At 44.4% G+C, this 25025-nt stretch overlaps 1 protein-coding gene and 1 long non-coding RNA gene across 6 annotated transcripts in view; one reads left to right on the forward strand and one right to left on the reverse strand.

The window, feature by feature from the left end:
• LOC311512828 lies at positions 1 to 23851 on the reverse strand. Its single transcript, XR_014709575.1, has 3 exons — positions 23767 to 23851; positions 5979 to 6009; positions 1 to 375 (listed from the first exon to the last, which is right to left on the reverse strand). It is a non-coding gene; the product is annotated as an uncharacterized lncRNA (long non-coding RNA).
• The window catches only part of DOT1L (DOT1 like histone lysine methyltransferase), a 95870-nt gene that overhangs the window by 20650 nt on the left and 50195 nt on the right, over positions 1 to 25025 (forward strand). For all 5 annotated transcript variants that reach the window (XM_084614181.1, XM_084614185.1, XM_084614184.1 and 2 more), the window contains exons 2-6: positions 4485 to 4528; positions 7955 to 8029; positions 11014 to 11077; positions 13044 to 13272; positions 20743 to 20837. In XM_084614181.1, coding sequence (XP_084470307.1) covers positions 4485 to 4528; positions 7955 to 8029; positions 11014 to 11077; positions 13044 to 13272; positions 20743 to 20837 — 507 coding nt within the window. The remainder of the gene's footprint in view (positions 1 to 4484; positions 4529 to 7954; positions 8030 to 11013; positions 11078 to 13043; positions 13273 to 20742; positions 20838 to 25025) is intronic.

Genomic DNA, 25025 nt, shown 5'->3' on the forward strand with positions numbered 1-25025 from the left:
AGCGGCTTTTATTTTGGGAAGGAAGTTATTTGGTGCGGGCTCTTGGGGCGAGGAGGGTTAGGGCCTCATGCATGCGTAGATGCGGAATAGGGCATTGAGGTGCTCTCTCGCATCGCGGCAATCGGCCTCAGTGATCTCTTCAAAGGTCTCAGCCGGAACTTGGACAATGCGCTTGTGCAGGTTTTTCGGGAGAGGCACTGTGGTCCTTGTCCCAGTCGGGCTAACTTGTCCGTGCCACTGTGCTGTGATGGGCGGGACCATTGCCACACACAGGCAAGCTGCATATGGGCCAGGGTGGAAGCCGCATTGCAGTAGAAGACCCTCCCTTGCTTCCCTGGTCACCCTCAGCAGCGAGATCTCTTCCAGGACGAACTCCTGTGGAAAATATGGGGACAGTGTTCAGTATAGGGGCCCCCTGCCGCTGTTGGCTCTTCTCAAGGCACAGAAACCCAGAGGACAGTACAGCTGTGAAACAATTAGTCACGCTTGAGCCTGTGCTTACTCACCATTTTGGGGCTCCCGTGGGTTATGTGCGCTCGCTTTGGGACAGGCAAATTATGCTATTGTGTAGACTGTGCTTGGCCTTGAATACGGGGGAATCATTGCTCTGTCTGGTGTGAACAATGCTGCCTCTGTTAAGTGTAGCATTTTGCCTTTACAGATGCAACCTTGAGATCTCAGCCGTCCGTGTTATCAACGGCCGAGAGGCTGCAAAGAATCAGGAAGAGGCCACGTAGAAGCGAAGAGGACATGCTGCATGAAGTCATGCAGCATTCAACCTAATGAAAATAAAAAGGTGCAGGAATGGTGGGAGAGTGAAAGGAGGGTCCGCCAGCAGAATGCGGATCGTTGGCACCAAAGCACAGAGTGGCTGATAAGCATCATGGAGTGCCAAGTGGACTCGATCCAGGCACTCGTAGCCATGCAGGCGGAGCGCTACTATGCCTGCCCCTTCCCCCCCCAACCCAGCCCTGAAAACTACGACCCTTACCCACTGCCCTCAATGCCCATCACTATGCAGTGAAGCCATCCTGAAGTGAAGCATGCATTGCACAGCACTCCAGACAGGACATACGCAAATCTGTGATTGTACTGTTCCGTTCCCCACCCCACCCCATCTCACCTCCTTGCCCTTTGTGTTTCCCAAGCAGTTGTGTTGTTTCTTTTCAATAAATTGATTTTTTGGCTTTGAAAACATTCTTTATTATTGCATAAAGTAAAAGAAACCGTAGCCCAGGAAAAAAGGCACTGCAAGTCAGCGTATCATACGTAGCAAACACAGATTCCTACCACGCTTCACCAGTGCAGGGCACCACACCAGACGTTACTGTGGGCTTTCAGCCCCAAATTCCTCCCTCATCCTTGCAGCCCCATGCTGGGCCCCTCTAATAGCCCTCGTCTCCGGCTGTTCAAATTCAGTCTCTAGGTGTTGAACCTCCAGTTCCATGCCTGAGTGAATCTTTCACCTTTCCCTTCACAAATGTTATGGAGGGTACAGCATTCGGATATAACTGCGGGGATGCTGTTATAGGCTAGGTCCAGCTTCCCATACAGAGAGCACCAGCGACCCTTTAAACGGCCAAAAGCACACTCCATAGTCATTCTGCACCAGCTCAGCTTGTTGTTCAACCACTCCTTGCTGCTGTCAGGGCTCCCTATGTAGGGTTTAATGAGCCACGGCATCAAAGGGTAAGCGGGGTCTCCAAGGATCACAATGGGCATTTCGACTTCCCCTATGGTGATCTTCTGGTCTGGGAAAAAAAGTCCCGGCTTGCAGCTTCCTGAAAAGGCCAGTGTTATGAAAGATAAGTGCGTCATGCACCTTTCCGGGCCACCATGCATTAATGTCAATGAAACGCCCACGGTGATCCACAAGTACCTGGAGAACCATAGAGAAATATCCCTTCCGATTAACGTACTCTGAGGCTACGTGGGCTGGTGCCAGAATTGCAATGTGTGTCCCATCTATCGCCCCTCCGCAGTTAGGGAAACCCATTTGTGCAAAGCCAGCCATAATGTCATGCACGTTACCCGGAGTCATGGTGGTTCTGAGCAGGATGCAATCAATGGCCCTGCAAACTTGCATTAACAGGATTCCAATGGTCGACTTCCCCACTCCAAACTGGTTAACGACCGATTGGTAGCTGTCTGGAGTTGCCAGATTGCAATAGCCACCTGCTCCTTCACAGTCAGGGCAGCTCTCAATCTCTTGTCCCTCCGCTGCAGGGTGGAGGCGAGCTCAGCACACAGTCCCATGAAAGTGGCTTTTCTCATCGGAAAGTTCTGCAGCCACTGCTCGTCATCTCAGACTTGCATGACGATGTGATCCCACCACTCAGTGCTTGTTTCCTGAGCCCAAAAGTGGCATTTGATGGTGGTGAGCATGTCCTTGAATGCCACAAGCAAACTCGTGTCGTTCGCGTTACTCGAGTCGATATCGTCGGAGTCCTCACTGTCTCTTTGGATCTTAAGGAATAACTTGACTGCCAAACGTGACGCGCTGGCAAGACTTGCCAGCATGTTCCTCAGCAGTTCGGGCTCCATTCCCGCAGACCGAAAGGGAAGACAGCGCACAGTACAAAAACTGTTGACAGATGGTGCCAATTGTGGATGGAATCAAAGGGAATGCTGGGATGCAAAGCGATGCATCACGGGGTGTTGGGACAGGATCCAGAATGCACTGCACTCCCCGCCCCCTTCCCACAAGCCACAGTGCCAGAATGGGAAGAGGTGCTCTGTGGGATAGCTGCCCACAATGCGCTGTGCCCAATGCCGCTGCAAGTGCCGCAGATATGGCCATGCCGGTGTGCTTGCAGCTGTCAGTGTGGACAGACTGCAGCACTTTCCCTGCTGCGCTGTATAAAGGCGGGTTTAACTCACAGCACTCTACATCTGCAAGTGTAGCCATGCCCTGAGACTACTGATCCCAGACAGCTTGACTCTTCACAGTTACAGCCTTAAGTTCTGACATTCTAAAAATAAACCCCCTTCCTGACAGTTTAGAGAGCATAGTTTCTTTCATATCTGTGCCTGAGTCAGTAGGTTAACAGATGTTTGCCCTTCCTTATCTCTGTCCCCTTTCATTGTCCTCTCAGATTCCTGTTCAAACCAGTACCTAATTAACATATTACCTGTGGGTGTACAGGTTGCAGGGCATGTGGATTTGCTTCCGCAGTAGTTGTCCTTTACCACATGCTGAAATTGGTTTTTAAAAGTAAGACTTGATGTTATGAAGCCAAATTTAAAACTGGGTATGTATAATAGGAAACCTACGTATCCCCAAATTTGGCTGTGAGAAATACGGATTTAGATTGTGTATAACCTCCATACCACTGAGAGAGAATTCAGAAATGAGGAAAAGTCTGTTAGCTGTGTGTGTGCATATACAGGCGATATGGACTAAATAATATAGATACTATATGTATAAGTGATCGCTATGTCACAAATGCATTCTATCGTGCGTCTTTGATCACTTTGCCTGCAGTCTGCCCTTGGACAACTTCTAAAATTTCAAACGTCCCCCATTTTTTTTATCATTTGCATTTAAATGTTTCCTCTTTTCCTCAAATGTGGAATTTCCTACCCACAAGCCCTTCAAAAATTATCCTGTCTGAGGCCCAGGATGGAAAATTCAGACCTTGGAGGCTCAGTGCTTGCTTTTTGCTCAGGAAAGTCATTTTAATTTAAAAAAAAAAAAAAAAAAAAGTTATGACTCTTAGGGTTATTTTTAGAGGTTTCTCTGTCTCCTTCTGAGCCCTTTACAGTTGAACTCTTGGTAACTATGGCTCTGGGCTTTGCAGGATGGATACAATAAGATATTCAGAACCTCCCATAATTTTCCTAAAACAGACTTTTCTGTAACATGTGGCACATGCAGAAGGGTTTTATTGGCACTCATATGGAATGAGACCTGCAGAACTCACTTGTGGCTTTACCTAAGTAATATGGTATTCCAAACACATGCCAGTAGAATCTTTGTGTCGCACAATCCTGTGTGTGTATGTGTAACACAATGAACAATTTCAATGGCTTTATAGTAGTAGAAAGGCCTCAATGTAGCTGGTATATGGTGTTATCAGTTTTTATCACTAGTATCCATTCTTATTGTTTGTTATGTAACTTGCATTCAAACACACACCTCGCACTAATCCCCAAGGGTATTGACTGTAACATTTCTTATTTTCAAGAAGTGAAGGTGACATAAGTGGAAGGGCGGTTTTTTAAAAACCTTTTAGTGGTCTGTGGAAACTCAAGACAACCTATTTTCTTAAGTATAAGAAGCTTTGTTGTCTCTCAAGAAATGTACATTTTGAATATATTAACTGCGCTGGGTGGCAATTAAGGACTCCTGCCTCTCTAACTCCTAATCTACTTTAGAAGGTTGAGTCCTGTAATCTTTGGGGATTGATATGAATGGTGTTCTCCAGATGTCTGTCTGAAACTGCTTCTCTTCTCTCTCTTTTCCCCCTCCCCTTTAATTTCAGGACAAACACCATGATGCTGCTCATGAAATCATTGAGACAATTCGGTAAGTGTTCAATGCAGAACTGGACAGAACCTTTTCTTCCATGTTGGTATTACTGTATGTCTCAAATTAGACATTAGGTGTAGGGGAGGGGAACAAATACAGGGGAAGATAGCAATCTAATTATGCTGTAGCAGAACTAAACCTGGACACTAATCAGAATTACAGCTCTGTAAATTCACGCGATGCAGTAACTTCTCCCTATGCCCCCAATTTAATCTTAGTCTGAAACAAACTGTTCTAGTCTGCGGTTGTTCTAAATGAAATTGTACAACAGTATCAAATTCTATGTTTGTTTGTTTTTTTATAATCAGGATTTTAAAATTTAGTCTTTGGAAGCATAAGGCCCAGAACTTAAACAAACAAACAAGCGAAACACCACCACCGCCATCTACGGTCTCTTCTTAGGTTCTGGCCCGATTTAAGCTTACGCTGTTCACTTTTATTTCTTAAAATAGTCCACTGTGGCTACAACTGGGCAGTGCCATTGGCACTCGGAAGGGTCAGGAGTGCTGCCTGCCTGAGCATAGTGGAGCTGCATCAGTGGGAGGGTGTGGCTGAAATACTACTGGAAAGAAGGCCGAGTGTAAGAGGGTTGAATGTTTTCAGGCACCACTACAGCCACACACAGTTTGTGACACAGCAATAATTCATATGCACTGTGGTTTTGGCAGCCTTGAGAAAAAGTTGCTGAGCAGAAACACTCCCTAATATGACTGGGTTTTTTGTTTATCCACAACAGAGAATCCGATTTTAAAATTGTTTTCAAGCATACTTCCCCTGTGTTTGTGGGTAGAAAATAATGTTATCCATGTTAAGGGACCGTGGTTTAGCCTTGTTCCTTGACATTTCTTTTTTTAAATCCACAAAGGCCTTGTCTGAAACTTTTTCAGCCATTGCTGACAGCAGTTCAGCGGTAGTAACATTAGTAAGGTTGGGAGCCCTAGCTCTCTGGCTCTTGACATCTGTTTTCAGTAGCACATCAGTTTGACTTGCTCTGAGCAGGTTTAACTGCTACGCTACTGAAAGTGGCTGCTGGAGTAGCAGTCATCTGCACTCGTACTTTCTGTGTGCACACCAGCCAATGGCAAGAAGAGTCATTGCTAGAACGCAGTTGGGCCACAATCACGTTTCACAGCTTTATTATAAAAATGGGGATTTCTGTAGTGCATACAGAGCCTTAACATATGTTTGTAACTATCATTCTTACCCGTGTACCAAATTAACCACAGTGCATACTTGTTGCTTATGCTAGTAAACTGTTCTATGGAGGTGTGAGGTGGGAGGATGTAGAGCTGACCACTGGCTTGAAAAGTTGTGATATGAACAGTTGTTTGCTGCACACTGGCCTAGTTTGCGGGGAAAAAAATTGTAGAGATAAAAAAAAGTGAGGTTTTAAGGAGGTGAGTCTTCATTAGAAGAATAGAAAGAAATGTAGTTCACAGATACTTACCATTATGCCTTTTTGTAAGGTGCTGAATGTCCTAAAGAGCAATGAGAAGAGGAATATTAGTGATTTAAGATTAAGTCATTTGGATACTAAATGCTCATCTCTCACATTGGCTGTTTGGGACATTTTGTACACTTTTAGCCTATTCAAAATAAAATCAGGTCACCTTTCAGCATAGTAAAGTGAAAAAAGTGATTTTACTGAAATGGCACTTTTAATCAACATATCTGCTTCCTGTACACATGCAATCATGTCTTATGACTTTGTCTAAAATGTGGTTCTTTTTTGTTGCTTATTTTTGCTACTATCAATTCCACTGCAAAGTCAACACAGAGATGTGGGGAGAGAGCCTGGAATCTTTATCAGTAAATCTATTAACGTAGGGTATGTCTACACATACAGCTGCAGTGCGTGTGGTGAAGACACTCTCTGCCGACGGGAGAACTCTCCCATCGTCATAGAAAACCCACCTCCGTGAGCAGTATAAGTTATGTCGGCGGGAAAACCTCGCCCACTGACCTAGTGCTGTGCACACGAAAGCTTATGTCCGTCTAACTCATGTCGCTTGAGGGGTGGAATATTCACACCCCGAAGTGACATAAGTTTTGCTGACACAGGCTGTAGTGTAGACATAGCCTAAGTGTCAGTTGCATACTCTTTTAGCCAGGGTGATCCACGAGCCAGAAAGAACTCAGCTTGACTGTCAGATCCGTGGTTGTCATGATGGCAGTTTCAGAAATGTTCTTTCTAGTAAGCTGACCAAATTGGATACCAAAGTGGAAATGATAAACATGGAACCCCACAAAACCATTGTTGGAGTCCTTATAGGGCCACAAAGCATAGAGGGGTTGCTCTTTTGAAAAAAACAAAACAAATGCTATATAGTATTCGAGGAATCAATCTGTCCATAATATCAAGACCTAAGGGAAAGAAAATGTGGTTCCCAATGGTATTCTGTAGAGCACTCTGTATTTTGGGTGATACTTCAGATCACTGTTTCTCAGCTTGATGATTAGAAAGGAAAGGGTGTGAAACCCTTTTTCCTGATGTGACTTCCCCGGCCCTTTACAAAGACTTTGTCGCTCCAGTGACTTGCCATCCAGATTGTGGCCCTCATTGTTAGTTTTTAAGTTGTCTTTGAAAATAATTAACTTTTTCACATTTGAAATGAAATGCAGAACGCTGTATTTCTTTTGCCAGATTTAGCTTGTCAGATATCCTGGCAGTGGTCTCAGTTTTCCATTTCTAATAGGAGCAGAATACAGGGCTGTATTAATCCTGAAAAAACCACATGCCTTTAAGAAAACAAACAACAAAAACATCAAAACCACTATCAAGTCTATTTCAAGCTGGGCCACTTAAGTGGAAATACAGTATACTGCCCTGGTAGAGGGAGAAAGCGCCCTCTCACATCAACTCTTTGGAGGTTTCATTTGTGCTGAGGACTGCTGTGCATTTTCAGACATCAGGTTGCAGAAGATGACTTGCATCTACGTGTGGCAAGATAGACAAGTAGCTTTGTCTAAGGAAGTGGTTGTTCATAACTTATTAAAAAAATAAATGCATTTCAGAATGATTGTTTCTGTGCTTCATATTTCCCATTAGATTAGCATTAGCTGTGGCTTTTATTTTTACATCAACTAAGTATATTTGTCTCTTCATTGTGAAGTCAAAATGGAGTTCATGCCTATTCAAGAGCTTTATAGTTCTGCCAGTGGTAATGGGCACTTAACTTCATATTCACTCTTGTGTTGAATAAGAACTCTTCCAGCCCCATAATTAGCATTTTGTGATGTCTGCTTCACTTCTCACAATATTGCAGTCTTTCATGCTTTCTGTAACACTGTTTTTAATTTATAGGAACGTCTGTCTAGAATCCAGGCGGATTGCTGCTTCAGTAAAAATAAAAACTGCCTCGTTCAAACACTAATGTAAAAGATTTGGGGGTCTATTGTATTCTGATTCTTGTCTCATTGCAGGTGGGTCTGTGAAGAAATCCCAGATCTCAAGCTTGCTATGGAAAATTATGTTTTAATTGACTATGATACAAAAAGGTGAGAGGAACTCCCCCTTCCCCAGAAGGGCAGGCCTAAATGGCTTGTTGTGAATTGGTCTAAGAATAACTAATTATAGACACTGCAAACTGAGCTGAAGTTTTCTTTTAGAACTGGCTTCAGACTCTACAAAGTTATTTTGGTAGGAAATGTGTAACAGGAGTATTGGCAACGGCTGCTGGATTTAAGGACATAATTGGAAACTTCACATAGCAGAAAGCTGAGCTGGTGTACGTTGGAATTACTCACCCTGAAACAATGATCTGTATCTGTGCTGTTGGGCTAAAGCCAGCATTTGGAATCTGAATGGCATTGAAGTTTCTGCTTTTGTAGTAACTAAGAATTCGTGTTGGAAAACACTATGCCAGAGCTGCCCGTGGCACCACTGATTTTTCTCTCCATGTTTGTGGAAGGTTAACTTTCCCCACTCCTCTCCTATTCAGAATCAAATACGAGTGGCAACACTATAAAAACAGAGTTTCAACTCAAACTGTTCCTACAGCCTTTGTCTCTGGAGAAGCAGGAACAGTGCCTGATTCACAGAACTATGTGAAAACACCTACTACATGGACTGGCTTGACAGGGTTGTGTTGCAGTCTGCTCTGTGGGTAGAGATTGGGACGGACAGAATCTGACCCTATGGAATTCTTTTGTTTGTAATAAGTTCGTTTGGACACAGTTGAGAGAGTCTATATTTTTGGCTCAATTTGACTGTACTAACTGAAAATGGAAATAGAGATGACACTTGCCTGCAGACAAGTTGTGATTTATGAAAATCCATGGAATTTCTTTTATGGAAAAGATCTAAGTACACCGGTGTCCACAAAGTGATCATGTCTCCTGAGTGGGATTGAGACAGGTGAAACTGAATCAGGTCCTAATTCAGCGTTAACTCTTTGAGCACCTGGATGGCTTTTGCAATGTAAAAGGACCGCTCTTTGGTGCTATATTATTCCTTTTATTTTATATGGTCTCATCGTACTAGCCCCTCCAGCCTCCCAGGGAATTAAATAGGAGTAGTGAGTGCTCAGTACCTCTTAATGTCAGGTCTATGGTTTATATGCTGATATTGTGATACAGTAATTGTGTAGCACTGGTGGGGTATGTATAGGTGTGCAGCCTCACTTTGTCAGCAATGATACTGAATAAGAGAAGAAACCATCTGTCCTCAACCACACCTGACTTATTTCTCAGAAGCTGTTCAAAGAAGCCATAAACCTGTCATCCTGTTTAATCAGTTCATTTTCCTTGTGGGGGGGGGAGAATTATTTGAAAAGTTAATCCTAGAAGATTGGCTGCAGTGCTGCAAATGCAGAGACTAGGAATGAAAACCAGTGCATTATGGAAATGCAAATAGACACTCGTAAAAATATTTTTCAGTCTTGCCTGTTTTTATTAACATGGAATTAAAACCTGTTAATTGGCAGCCCAAAGCAAGTGCAAAACAGCCGTGTTCTCAGATAAGGAGTCAGAGGCCACGTCTATACTACCTGCTGGATCGGGGGGGGTAGTGATCGATCTATCGGGGATCGGTTTATTGTGTCTAGTGTAGACGTGATAAATCGATCGCCGATCGCTCTGCTGTCGACTCCGGAACTCCACCATGGCGAGAGGCGGAAGCGGAGTCGATGGGGGAGCAGTGGCCATCGATTTCGCGCCGCAAGGATGCGAAGTAAGTGATTCTAAGTCGATCTATCTAAGATACGTTGACTTCAGCTATGCTATTCTCGTAGCTGAAGTTGTGTATCCAGGCCTTAGCTAGTTGTGGCAGTGAAGTCAAGTTTATGAGAAGTTAACTTCCTTCCCTTCTCCTCTGTCTTTTCTCCTCCCTTCCTGTCTTGGGGTAGATGTGGGGTATGCCCAATTACTCGGTGGACTGGCTTTTCTGCTGCTGCTTTCTGGAATCTAGTTATGTAATGACGGTGGGCCTGGCAGGTATCCTTACCTCCTTGACCCAAAATAATTCTGTAATCCTCTCAGCCTCTGCAATTAAGGTGCCTGGCTAAACTGTGAACCCAACTAACCCACAGAACAAGCAGTATGCTTTCCTTGTAAAGCAGGTGTCTGGCGGATGAAGTTTGTACTTTGAAGAAGTTGTATTACATGGCACACTGCATGTTAGAACAGAATAGAACTGAGCTCTGGATAAGTGTCTGACTGTCTTCATAGCTGGATATAGTGGACACCGGAAGGAACAAAGCAGACTACTTTACAAGTCATCCACTGAATGCGTCCGATGAAGTGAGCTGTAGCTCACTAAAGCTTATGCTCAAATAAATTTGTTAGTCTCTAAGGTGCCACAAGTCCTCCTTTTCTTTTTACGAGTGTAGTGCTTAAAACATTTTTTGCATGTAGGGAAGTGGGAGGAAGCTAAGAGGGCCCATGGGAATTTCCAGCTTGAATTCCTGATAGGTCAGAAAGGAAAAACGTAAGATAACTTGGTGCTATCTCCATAACTTAATTTTCCCCATTCATTACAATAAGTCTTTGGAAGCTGAACGTTAAAATCATAAAATCATAGAATATCAGGGTTGGAAGGAACCTCAGGAGGTCATCTAGTCCAACCCCCTGCTCAAAGCAGGACCAATCCCCAACTAAATCATCCCAGCCAGTGCTTTGTCAAGCCTGACCTTAAAAACTTCCAAGGAAGGAGAGTCCACCACCTCCCTAGGTAGAAATCAGTTTCTTTAAAAGAACTTTTTTTTCCATCACATGGATACCAGGTATAGAATGTCTAATGAATCGTTGGGCCGCTAAAGTCTCTTATTTAAGGAAAATTTATAAAAGTGTAAAATTGCATAAAGAATTAATGATTGTTGCAAAAAAAAAAAATTTACAGCTACAGTATGTACACTTCAAAAAATGTAGGTCAAATGTTGTGCCTACCAACCTTGGCAGTGTTGTTTTAATGTGCATAGCTGAGCATTTCAAGACCCTCTTTACTGTTGACTGACTAGCAAACTTCGCTTTTTTTCCTTTCCCAGCTTTGAAAGCATGCAGAGGCTTTGTGACAAATACAACCGCGCCATTGATAGCATTCATCAGTTGGTATGTATTTACCTTTGTTATGCTGTGGTGCCTATCTAGTTGGCTTTATTCAGGCTAGTGGTTTCAAATTCATGTACTGAAAATGACAACTAAGAAGAGCTGACTTTCTTAGCACTCAGTTGTGTGTTTGCTTAAACAGCACCATTACAGCTTTTCCATTCATTCGGGAGTTAATAAGTCGTCTATTAAACCTTGCTTTCTTGGCCAAAACTTGGCACTTGAGGATTTGAATTTATATCTTTTATATAAGAATGGCTTAATTTTTCTAAAATACAGGTTTGCAGGCTCTTAGTCCCTAATGTGCAGCTGGCACTCTTGCTTTGACATTTGAAATAGTTGAGTTACCTTTGAAAAAGGGTTCCTTTGCATGCACCATACCTAGCTTTTTTCATCAGAAATTTCACGAGGATTTAACGTATACACGTTTACTTGTGCGTGTGGGGATTGAGACTTAAAGATTCCTTAAATAGTCCAGATTAATTTGTGTATCGTGGCGATGATCCATAGATTAAGAATTCCCTTACTGTTCAATAAAGCTATATTTTAGAACTGTTCTGTTCCAAAGGATCAATCACTATTAAGGAAGGACTGGAATGAAATCTATTTTAATAGATTTCTAATAGGCAACTTTTGGTTTTCTTACCCCAAGTTTAAGGCTGGTAATGAAACACAGTAAGTGTAATCTAATAATACGAATTTTACTTAATTTATGGAATTTAGATGCCCGTTCTGTCAATAGTATCTGTCGTTGTACTTAACACTCATCCAATTTAATACTACATCTTATTCTACAAAAATCACAATCTCGGGGCCTTATGAAGCACTTTGACCTATCAAACACATGTTGGGGACTGTTATCTTCTTTTGTGGGAGCATTCAAAATAGACCTCAGAAAGATATTGCCAGTAGGTTAGAACTTCTCCCAGACTTTGCACCACTTTGGCACCTACAAATCTCCATATCGTTTGCCTGATTCGTAGATGCTGGCCACTTTTGTCTTTGTTAATAGCTTAAAAGTTGGAATTCTTCAGCACTCACATTTCATTTACAAAAAGAAAAGGAGTACTTGTGGCACCTTAGAGACTAACCAATTTATTTGAGCATAAGCTTTCGTGAGCTACAGCTCACTTCATCACGAAAGCTTATGCTCAAATCAATTGGTTAGTCTCTAAGGTGCCACAAGTACTCCTTTTCTTTTTGTGAATACAGACTAACACGGCTGTTACTCTGAAACTTTTCATTTACAGTCACTCACTGAAGTGAGAATTTAGTCAGTTTCACTCTGTCCTGCCAGTGCCCTGCTGAATGTAGGAGCCCAGGCTAGCTGACATAAGGAGCAGAAGTGGTAATTGGCCTCTGAGGTAGCAGCACTGAGCCCTCAAACAGAGGATCAGATAGGAAAGAGGTGACTATCAGGAAAAGGAGATGGAAAAGATGCCCAGGGAAAAAAGCTTACAGACGTTTAAAATCCAAAGTGGGGAAGACAAGAGGAAGTTCAGAAACATCAATAGCTTCTATTTAGGAGTGAGATTATTGGCCAGCAGAAGCTTAAATTTTCTCTCCCACTCCCTCTGAGCGTGATTCCTCCCATGCTACACTTCATGGCAAGAAAATAAACCCGTCTTTATGTTGATGGCGCAATGAAATGCAGTAGTTACATCTAGTATGTAGGCAGATCTTAGATGTTTTCCCTCGTGTATCTAGTATGCAGTCTTCGAAAATACCTATTGGGTGAGGTGACACAGACAGTAAAGCAAACCAGCCTCCCCAAGCGGCATTGCTGCAGAAGTCTTTTAGCACGTCTTGCTGCTGCTTTTGGAAGGACACTGGATCAGTTTTACCCATGCAAGAGACGGGGTGGAGGAACGTGGATTATCTTTGTGTCAGTTGCCCTTCCACCCGCAAACGCAGGTATGTCATGATGTATTTTTCTTGTTTACATTCCCTTTCTGCTCCTCACTCTTAGTGGAAAGGAACTACCCAGCCCATGAAACTGAACACTCGTCCCTCCAATGGGCTCCTCCGTCACATCTTGCAGCAAGTATATAACCACTCGGTGACAGACCCAGAGAAACTCAACAACTATGAGCCCTTTTCCCCAGAGGTGTATGGAGAGACTTCCTTTGATCTAGTGGCCCAAATGATTGATGAGATTAAAATGACTGAGGATGACTTGTTTGTTGACTTGGGCAGTGGTAAGTGACAAACTGCTTCGTTTTCCCTTTTCTATCTCTGCCCAGGCTTTTTCCTCCGCTGAATAAAAAAATGTCAGTCACTTTACATTTAGAAAGTAACCCATCCCCACAGACTGTCTATCTGGCTGTGCACTCCTGACAGATAAATGCTTTCCTTCCTGTATTGCCAGTGGGATGTGGCACCAAATGTCACCCACCCACGTGAAGGAAGGATTGATACTTCAGGAAACTTAATTTAAGAATACTTCATTTTTGTCACCATAGATAAATGTAGTCATTTTAAAGTATGGTTGGCATCTGAAATGATTGTGTAAAAGTGCCATTAACAGAGTCCATATTTTATACTTTCTGGCTTCTAGATCCAGTTTAAGTTCATGCATCACACTTTTTTCCCCCCTGAGTGTCAAAACTGCAAACTCCACCTGCTACCTGAAAATAAAGTGGGTTCTTTCTCTGTCTGACACAATCACCAGCAATAAAGATTTTCTGTTTATTGTGAGGCGGTATAGAATCCAGCTCACTCTTCCATAGCTGCATCTGTGCTACAGTTAGCAGTTTTAACAAAAGTAAAAACCTTTTTGTCAGTTAAGTAACCAGATGTGACTCAAACACAGATGTGGAGCAGATATGATGAGTAAGATGATCTTGTTTTATTTGCTCAAATCTGATTACCAGCAGGAAAGGAGTAATAAGAATTCCCCCTTTTTAATGTAGAATTGTAGGTTGAAATAAATGAAGTGTATATCCTCTTGCTTTCTCAACAGTCATCCTTTATCCTACCAAAGGAAACGGGAACCTGCCCACTGAAAATACAGCAGAATTACTAACCTTACTTCCATTTTATATCTACTAAATGGAATTCCAAGTTAAGGGTATTAAAGCAAGCCACTCACAGGGGACAGAATTTATCCCTCCCCTCCTTCCCCCCACTCTGGTAACTATATTTTGTGTCCAGTTAAGTACAATATGAGACACATCTAAAATGCTGTTTAGTCAGGCATGGTGCTTTGCTGTACAGAAATAACTGCTTTACCACAGTTGTGTGAAAGTGTTTGTTCAGTAAGGTCACAATAAGAGATCATATCTGGAAGTCACACAATCTTGCTGTTTGCCTAACAAGATGGAGGAGTGTGTCATCTGACTAATGCTTCTGTAGTGAAATGTTTTGTTTTCCTTGGCCTCTAACACCACCAAAAACAAAACCAGATATTTATCACCATAGAATCCCAAACCTTAATATTGGACTAAGACCAAGCATATGAAAAATAAGAACCTTTATTAGTATCTGAAAAGAATGGTTTAGCATGCAGTAGCCTCAACCGTAATTCTGTGATCACTTTTCTGTGCACTGGTTTTCAGTTGATGGATACACTGGAAAAAAATGGTTACTCACCTTCTCATAACTGTTGTTCCTTGAGATGTGTTGTTGAGGTCCATTCCAATCAGGTGCGTGCACAGTCGTTGCAGAGTTTTCCCTTGGCAGCTCCTGTCGGGTCGGCTGTGGAGCTGTCTGTAGTGGCGCCTTCATGGCACTCAACAAATAAGCCCGCTGACCCGACTCCCCTTCAGTTCCTTCTTGCTGGCTACTCCGACAGAGGGGAAGGAGGATGTTTATTGGAATGGACGTGAACAACACATCTCGAAGAACGATAGTTACGAGAAGGTAAATAACAGTTTTTCTTCGAGGGCTTGTTCACGTTGATTCCAATCAGGTGACACGGAGGTGTGGTCGGAGTTAAGGAATTGCTGACTGGAGTACTGCTCTGCCGAATGCTGCAAAATGTCTGGAATGCTGGGTGATAGCATAGTGAGTGGTTAAACGTATGCACCGATGACCAGGTTGTCGCTCTGAAGATCTCCTGAATGGGAATCTGGGCCAGGAAAGTTGCTGATGAGGCCTGTGCCCTTGTGGAACATACTGTAATAGATGGGGCTTGGACGTTAGTCAGCCCGTAGCTTGTGTGGATGCAGTCTGTGATCCAGGAAGAAATGCATTGGGAAGAGACTGGGAGCCCTTTCATCCGGTCTGCCACCGCCATGAACAGCTGATTAGATTACCTGAAAGATTTAATATGCTTGATGTAGAATGCTAGTGCACGCCAGACATCCAGTGAGTGAAGCCTCTGCTCCTGTGCACTGGTATGAGGCTTGGGATAGAAGACTGGTAGAAAAATGTCTTGGCTAATATGAAGCTGGGACACCACCTTGGGCAGGAAGGCTGGATGAGGCCTGAATTGCACCTTGGCCTTGTGAAAGACCATGTACGGTGGGTCGGAGGTTAGTGCTTTTAACTCGGACACCCTCCTAGCCGATGTGATGGCGACTAGGAATACCACCTTCCATGACAAATACAGAAGGGAGTGAGTCGCCAGTGGTTCGAAAGGGGGCCCCATTAGTCTGGAGAGGACCAGATTGAAGTCCCATGCAGGCACAGGTCATCGAGTCTGTGGATATAATTTTTCCAGGCCCTTGAGGAAACGCCCTACCCTAGGGTTGGTGAATATGGAACCCCCCAATTCTCCCTGGTGGAAGGCTGAAATAGCAGCAAGGTTATACCCTGATGGATGGCCCTTTTCAGGTGCAGGAGGTAATCCAGGATGAGTGATATAGGAGCCTGAAGTGGAGGTGTACGATGCTGGGCATGCCAGCAAGTGAACCTCTTCCACTTAGCCAGAGAAGTGACCCTGGTGGATGGTTTCCTGCTGTTGAGCAGAACCTGCCTGACCAGTTCCGAGCACAGGAGCTCCATTGGGTTTAACCATGAAGCTTCCATGCTGTGAGATGGAGGAACTGGAGGTCTGGGTGAAGGTGGCTGTGGTCCTGGGTGTTGAGATCTGAGAAAAGCAGTAGCAGGACCGCGGTGTCCACAGACGGCTCCAGAAGCGTCTGGAGTGTACCACTGTTGGCGTGGCCATCCTGGGACCAACAGAATTATTTCTGTCTTGTCTCTGCGGATCTTGAGCAGCAGCTTGTATATGAGTCGGACCGGTGGAAAGGCATATACGAGGAGGTCCCCCCAGGGTAGCATGAAAGCGTCGGAGATTGAACCCGGGCTATTTCCAGAAGAAGCAGAACGTTGGGCACTTTGTATTGCTCCTGGTGGCAAACAGATCTACCGGGGGAAACCCCCACCTATGGAAGATGGACTGTACGACATCCGGATGGATGGACCACTTGTTGTGGAATGACCTGCTGAGGTGATCTGCTAGTTCGTTCTGCACTCCTAGGAGATATGATGCCTCCAGGTGAATGGAGTGGGCTGTGCACAACTCCCATAGCTGGAGGGCTTCCTGACAGGGGGGAGGAACAGGCTCCACCCTGTTTGTTGATGTAAAACATGGCAGTGGTGGTGCTGGTAATCACTGCCACACACTGGCCTTGTAGTTGGGACAGGAAGGTCTGGCAGGCTTGTTGCACCACTCTGAGCTCCTTGATATTGATACTGAATGAGAGCTCGTGCTGCGACCATAGGCCTTGCTTTCGGAGATCTCCCAGATGAGCCCCCCAACCCAGAGCTGATGCGTCCGTTCTTAGGGCCAGAGAGGGTTGTGGGCTGTTGAAGGGGACTTCCTCGCACACCAACTGAGGGTCAGTTATGGCTTGGAATCATATCTCTGGCCGGATCGCCCTTGCCTGTACCGAGTCCAGCACCTCCCCCAATGAATTCTATTCTTTGGGTCGGTGGTAAGCTCGACTTGTTCATGTTGAGGAGGAGTCCCAGTCTCTCAAAAGTGAATCTGGTTAATCGGACTTGAGATTCTACCCGCTCCCTGGAGCGCCCCCGTATTAGCCAGTTGTCGAGGTAGGGATATACCTCCACCTGCCTTCTGGGGAGGAAGGCTGCTATTACTGACATACACTTTGTGAACACTCGGGGCGTTGTTGATAGATCAAATGGGAAGACAGTGAACTGATGATGATTGTGGTTGACCACAAACCGTAGAAACTGTCTGTGCTCAGGCCAAATGGCTATGTGAAAGTACACGTCTTTCATGTAGAAGGTGGCGTACCAGCCCCTGGATCCAGGGGCGGGATGATCGTGCTCAGGGAGACCATGCGGAACTTCAACTTCACCATGAAGTTTGAGTTGAGTCCTGGTTGAGTCCTTGCAGGTCTAAAATAGATATGCGATCCTCCTTTGCCTTGGGGATTAGGAAATAACGAGAGTACAATCCTTTGCCCCTTAGCTCCCGAGGAACCTCCTCCACTGCCCCTATGGTGAGGAGTTATTGCACCTCATGGATAAGGAGTTGTTCATGAGAGGGGTCCTGATGGTCCTGAAGGGTTTGCTGCACTTTGGGGGGCGGCCCAGATGCCTGCAGCCCTGAAACCCTTCTCATGGCTAACCCCGATGAGAGGGTGCGGGTAGCAGAGTCTGCCGCATCAAGGGAGGTTTGAAGAGAGGTTCATGCCACCACCTTCCCTTCGTCAATGATGGCCATGAATTCAGCCCTGGAGTCTGATGGAATTTGCTCCTTGAATTTCAACATGGAGTCCCACAAGTTGAAGTTGTGTCTGCTTGTTGGTTTGCTATAATTTGCTGCAGGCCCCCCATTGAGTAGACCTTTCTACCGAAAAGGTCTAATCTTTTAGACTCCTTGGATTTGGGAGTTGGTCCTTGCTGGCCCTGCCTCTCCTTCTTGATGACGGCTGTCACTACTAGGGTGAAAGGCTGCAGGTGTGAGAACAAGTACTTGAATGGGACAAAGTACTTGCACTCAACACCCCCCGCCATAGGCGGGGTCGTTGCTGGGGTCTGCTGCAGCATTTTGATATTGCTCTGTATAGTTTTAATTAGGGGCAGAGCTACCCTGGAGGGACCCTTGGGCACTGAGTGCTCCTTCGCAGGATGCATTGCGGTTGCACCTGGTCCTGGCTTCGGCACCGGGGAACAACCCCGTCTGTCGTCTTGTGCCACTTGTGTGGCACCGGTGATTGTGAGCCATGCCTGGTTGTCTGTACTGAGGAGTGCCGGTGCTGAGGGTCTTTTGAATCAGAGTCTGTCTTTGGTACCGTGTCATGCACCGAGGCCGGGGCGCTCTGCACTGATGTGCTCTGTGGATGGAGAGCGGACTCCATCAGAAGTTGTTTCAGATGGAAATCCCTCTTTCTTTTCGTCATAGGGTGGAAAGATTTTGCGCCTGTCTGTTTGGTACTCTTCCCCCAGACACTTCAGGCACGCATCCTGGGGGTCACCCGGAGGCATGGGCTTACCGCAGGTCCCGCAAAGTTTAAACCCTTGGGCCCGAGGCATGCCCTGCAGCTGACGGGAGGTAAGGGATAGGGGATGTCCCTGCACCCTAACCCAAATTATATACACTAAACTAAACTGCTAATTGAATCCTAGACTAAAACTACAGGCCAAAGAAGAAAACTAAGGGAAGCACTTGGAAGGCAAGTGAACGCCGTTCCAATGGACATCATGGACGGTAAGAAGGAACTGAAGTGAGGGCCATTTCGGCAGGGTTATATATTGAGTGCCATGGAGGCGCCACTCCAGGGGGCTCCGCAGCTGACCAGGTGGGAGCTGCTAAGGGAAAACTTTCTGACGACTGTGCACACAGCGTGCGCACACGTGATTGGAATTGACGTGTACCAGCACTCGAAGAAGAATAAAGGATCCTGATTTCTCCTCCCCACATAACTCTTGTTAACACCAATGAAAGTTTGCACATAGATGGCAGAGTTGAGACTGAATTTCCATAGTATTCTAGTCAATGCAGTATAGTGTACAGTGTAGATTAGAATACCATTGTAGCAATAGCACAATATCCAACATTTACTTTAGTGCCTTTCCTATACCTCTATGTATAGGAATCATTCATCTGCCACAGGGTGTAACAACCGCTGGTCAAATGTTGCAGCCATTTTTTATCAGTAACTCTGTCCAACCATTTAAGACTAGAAGCCAACAATATTATGTCTGGTTGAAATGGAATTTTAGGAAGGCAGAACACAGTTGTTCAAATTGGAATTAGGACAACTGTTGCAAAAAAGTGGTATCTTTAACCACAAGTGGTCTCTGATGAGAGAAGGGCAGTAATGACTTCTGATATTTTATTTGGCCCATGTAAATGCATATAGTTTTTACTGCTTCCCTCATCCTCCCCCATTGCGTTTCTTACTCAATAGTTGCATCTTCTTATTCATATTGTAAGCTGTTCTTTTACTCTGTTTATACGGTACATAGCAAAATGGGGCCCAGAACCTGTATGGGGCTTCTAGGTGGTACCATAATACAATTTTTTATTATACAGGACTGTCAGTAGGTGATTCCCCATTATACCAAAGTGGGTATTGTATCAATAATGATTTAATGGCAAGAGCCCCACCTCCTCAATGACTGGTGCTACTTCCTGCAGGCAGTCAATGAAATGGAAAACAACAATGTGTGTTCTGTGCAAATGTGCTATCTGCTTGGCTTGAATGTTTCTCTTTCCCTTGTGATCTATGATTCTGTGAGAAATGCATTAGTGAGACAATGCATTTTACATTAGTCCAGTACAAACAGCGATAAACGTCGTATTAGAATGAATATAGAAATGGTTTGATCGGGAGTTGTAATCAATTGTGGTAAGAAATAAATATAGAATGATTGCAACAGCTTATAAAGATTTACCGTGTACTTGGCAAAATCTGGGTCAGGTGTGCAAGCAGAGGTTCAGCTGTGATTTTTTTTTCTTTCCCCCACAAGCCAAAGAGATGTAATGAGTGCAGACAAGGTGTGGGAATGGCAGCTAATTACTGCTGGAGCAGTCTCTGATGCAAACACAATTGAGACTGAGTGATGGGAAGTTCATACATTTTTAAGTAATGTTTTGTCTTGCAGTTTAGCAAATTGCGTCTGAAATTACTTTGATGCATATTGATCATTATCTTTTTTTTATTGTACTAGAAAATAATACTCCTGTCTTGTGTATTAGCATTTTTTTCCCAATGTGCTGAGACTTTTGTATTAGTTTTCCATCACAATGAAAATCAGATATAAATGTTTTGTTACAGCTCTCTCCATTACACTGAGAGATTTGAACTGCAAAATTTATCTAGCTGCTGTTTGGTTTTCTTGCAAAAACAAAAAACATCCATATTTACTTCCTGTAGGACATAAGTCTTTTTAGAGGAAAATAGGCTCCGGTATTGAGGTGTAACTGTTGTGAAGTTGGAGCTATTTGTTGTAATGTAAATTGTCATATGTTTATCAATCAATGTGCTATATTATTTGTATTATGGGAATGGCTATTGTGCTAGGTACTGTACATTCTTATAGAAAGAGACAGTCACTTCCCTGAAGAGCTTAGTGTGAATAGACGATACAAAAGGTGAGAGGGAGAGATACATTATCCATACTTTTTGGATGGGGAATTGACACATGTTGTGAAATCCTTGCATACATCTTGGTCTTTGTTTTAGAAGCAGTCTCCTGTGTATGGGGGACTTTTTTACTATAACTGTCTCTTTCTCTACCTGCAGGTGTGGGTCAGGTAGTGCTTCAAGTCGCTGCTGCCACAAACTGCAAACATCACTATGGTGTGGAGAAAGCTGATATTCCGGCCAAATATGCTGAGGTGAGTTCTGTCTCAAGGAGTATGAGATGGTAAGTGTTTGATTCCAGGGTTGGCTCAATATCTTATGTCTTTCAGGTAACTGCTATGTATTACAAAGCGGGAATCCTGAGTTTGAATCCTAGACACTCTGGCTCCTTAAGTCAGTAAGGGCTGGAAGCACAGCAGTGATGCAAATGATATGGGGAGGGGTGGGATGTGCTTCTTGTTGCTCAGTGGCAGTGCTCACTGAGTGATCAGAAATATCATTAACTGGTCTCTGAAGAGAGCTTAGTTCAGGCCTGAGAGAAAACCAGGCGGAGTGAGGCTGCGTGGTGATGGGAAGCTTATACAAAGGGAACAAAAATCAAAAGGGAAGATGCAGGTTTAACCTAGACACCGTACTGTCTAAGCTGTGGATTTCAGGACCCACTCGGGTCTGGAATGGGACTTTGAAAGGGCTGTGTCACAGAGGCTAGTGCTGTGTAGGGTTGAAAGCCTCTAGGAAGGAGTTGAGCAAGATCAGAGTAGTGGGAGACAGAATGGCTGAAACGCATAATTTTTTTTAAAAAAGCTGCAATCTGGATCATGCTAAGAATGTTCTTTAGCAGCCCTAACTCTTAAACGATTGAGTTTAGATATTAAATATGTTAATATAGCTGGAGCTGCAGAGTAACTGAGACCTATCGATTGCCCTGGAGCATTCAGTTAATAGCAGTGCTCAGTATGCACCCAATTGAAGTACTTAGGACGATGTCTCATAATAAGGCTATTATACTTAGGCAAGTAGTTTTCTTTACACTTCCATTAATTCTATGTCAATAGGGACTTGCAAAGTTAATCAACTCCAAGGGAAACATGGAACCCAAATGAGTTGCAAGCAAACAATAAAAGTTGGTCAAGCCTTGCAGTAAGAATTTTGTACTTCCTCCAGTAGGTTGCATAGAGCTTCACACCTTTAACTCCTTGTTCAAACTATTGGACTTTGGTCTGTTTCAAATACCAACTTTAGCTTCTTAAATAATGTGTACATAAGCTTTAGAGCTTCCTTTTCAAATATATATGTAAAAAGGCTCTGATGCTATCATGAGTGCCATAGAAGGGCCTAGGAAATAATTTGTCCTTACTCTTCATGGTAATCCCTTGGAAATATTGAGCTGGAACACTTTTACCAAATCTTTCTCTGTCACCTCCTTGCATGAGTATTCTGACTTATTTTAGAGCAGCTCACAAAGGCTAGGTTCCTGGCTCTTTATTTAGTAGTAATCACTGGTTAAAAACCACTTATTTGTGAGAGAAAATACATATAGGGCCAGAGTTTTGTTTATACAAAGGCACTTTTACGCCACTCCAGAAGTACCTACGTTAAGGACCATTTACACAGAGCAGTGTGAAGGGGCCATAGTGTAAATGATCAGCAGGCAGTAAAGAATTACATGAACTTTGCCAGTGTATGCAGAGAATATAAATTGTTAGGGAGTACTAATCCTGATGGTGTCCCTTTTTAATAACGCTGTGTCAAGTACAGTAACTCCTCACTTAAAGTCATCCCGGTTAACATTGTTTCGTTGTTACCTGGCTGATCCGTTCGGGAACATGCTCGTTTAAAGTTGTGTAATACTCCCTTATAACATTGTTTGGCAGCCACCTGCTTTGTCCACTGCTTGCAGGAAGAGCAGCCCCTTGCAGCGAGCTGGTGGGGGCTTGGAACCAGGGTGGACCAGCAGCCCCCCCATCAGCTCCCCTAAGTTCCCTGTGCGGCAGCCCTGCAGCAGGCTACCAATTGTCAGCAGTTCAGCTGTCCCTCTCCCCGCTGCCATGTGCTGCTCCTGCCCTCTGCCTGGGAGCTGCTCCTGGGAGCCTCTTGCTTGCTGTGCAGGGGAGGGGGGCTAAAGTCACGGTGTCCCCCTTACCACTTCTCCATATAGAGCGGGGTGGGGACAGGTCAGGGCTCAGGATGGAGAGGCTTTGCTGGTCACAGCTGCTGTCTCCACTTCCTGATTTTTTTTTAAAGGCATTGTACTTAGTGGGGTCAGCATATTTAAAGGGGCAATGTGCCTCTTCCCCCCCCCACCCCCAACACACAGGGTGTGTGTCTCTACCATGCTGGCTCCTCTTCCTCCATTCCTGCTGCCTTGTAGAGTGTGAGGCTACATTAACAGCAACGTGTTAACCCGTGAGGGATCAGCCAAATGCCAGTTCATCATTTAGCAGTAAGGCATCCCCTAAGAAATATCCCATCCTCTTCCACCGTTTACCTCACCACCTCAATCAAGCTTCACAATCATTGTTGTGTACAGTATTAAATTGTTTGTTTAAAACTTATACTGTGTGTGTATATATAGTTTTTTGTCCGGTGAAAAAAATTTCCCTGGAACCTAACACCCCCCTTTTCCCCCTATTTATATGAATTCTTATGGGGAAATTGGATTCGCTTAACATCATTTCGCGTAGTCACATTTTTCAGGAACATAACTACAATGTTAAGCGAGGAGTTACTGTATTTGAAGACTTTACTGGGTGAATAAAGTATACCATGTGTGGCCTTGTCTCAGTGTGTTCCGCTCTTCCTGGCAGATTACGCGAGGCTCACTGTGACCCTCTGCATAGCCCTTCTCCCTCTAGAGGCAAGGGTCACAGCCTACTGAGCCATTTTCATCATAAGCCAGCAAGGAGGTTGGTGAGAGAACTCCCACAATCTCTGTTGTCCCTATGGGCTTATTCCAGAACAGGTTAGCCTTCTGTCCTGACGGGGTCCTGTCTTCCCCTCCAAGAAGGTGTTTCTGTAGTGGAGAGTTGGAGGGAACCAGGGCCTGCCCTCTACTCCGGGTTCCAACCCAGGGACCCTAATGGCAGCAGCTGTTGGCAACAGACCTTTGAGATGCTACATTTCCCTGGACCACTTCCCCACAGTTCTCCTGCTTCCCTCTCTTAACACCTTCTTCACCCTTACCTTAGGGCTCCCTTTCCAGTGGCTTGAGGGTGTCTTCATTACCCAGCTCTTCAGCTGCAGTTCCTCTCCTCAGGCTCCCTGGCTCTCCTCAGCCTGACAGGAGTGAGCCCTTTTATTGTATCAGAGGGGCCTTAATTAGAGTCAGGTGTTCACATTAGCTTAACGGCCTCACCTGACTCTTTGCAGGTTAATTGGAGTCAGGTGTTCTCATTAGTCTAATGGCTTCAACTGACTCTTTGCAGGCTAATTGGAGTCATGTGTCCACCACAGCATGGAGCAGGCTTTGTTCTGATCAGTCAGGGAATAGAAAAATGCTTATCCAGTGACCAGTATATCTGCCTTCTACTACTCTGCTGTACCCAACTGGCTTGGGTCTATCACACATGTTATCCTTGCACTTATAAATGGCTGTCCGTTAGATTATCGGCTTGACAACTGCTGCAATTTAAAAATGTGTGAATCTGCCCTTAAATAGCCTATCTGCTTCTTGGTGCATTTAGATTGGCCCACTTTTTTTCTCAACAGATGTTTTGTGTCGGTGATTGTATTGAGCTTGTAGTTGAATTTGTCCATAGTAACATTTCTCTGGCTACTACATCGCTTTATGCAGTTTTTAAGCTTTCACTTAAATAGGGGGGAAAAAACCCTAAGTTTCTAGTCTGTGGTTTTGAAAAAAATCTTCTGAAATGTGAACTGATGTTTCACTGTCTTTTGACTCTGGAGATTGAAACAATATTTCTGAGTGGTGTGAACTGTCTTGTTGTTAATTGGGTGTGTTAACTCTGAAGCCTAATGGGAATACAAATGTCAGCACAAAATGTTTCACAGCTGACATAACATCAGAAACCTCCAGCTGATCTGAGACTGTAAGTGGAGCTTGGGATGGTGGATGAAACTTGAATACCATTTCTTTCCTCCCAATCTGAGCCCTGAATATGTGGACCCAAGTTTGCAGTTTCAGTAGGTCTTAAATTGTGACTCTTTCTCGCTCTTCCCAGTGTACGTCCGTTTTAGTTTTAAATGGGGTGAGTAGGCATAACTGACCCTCACTGCCACAGTGCAGAAACACCAGGTCTTCCAAACCCCCAGTTTATGGGAAGGGGTAAGCTTTCAGAAAAATAGTCTGGGGGCAAATTAGAAGCAGCACTGCTGTCTGGATGTGAAGGTCTGAAGCTCCTTTCTCCCGCGCCTGGCAATGGAAACCCACTGCCAACTAGCTGGGTTTGAACCACAGCTGCCTGCCATCCTGTGTAACCTTA

This window comes from Lepidochelys olivacea, assembly GCF_965140295.1.
Source record: "Lepidochelys olivacea isolate rLepOli2 genome assembly, chromosome: 25".
NCBI lineage: Eukaryota > Metazoa > Chordata > Testudines > Cheloniidae > Lepidochelys > Lepidochelys olivacea.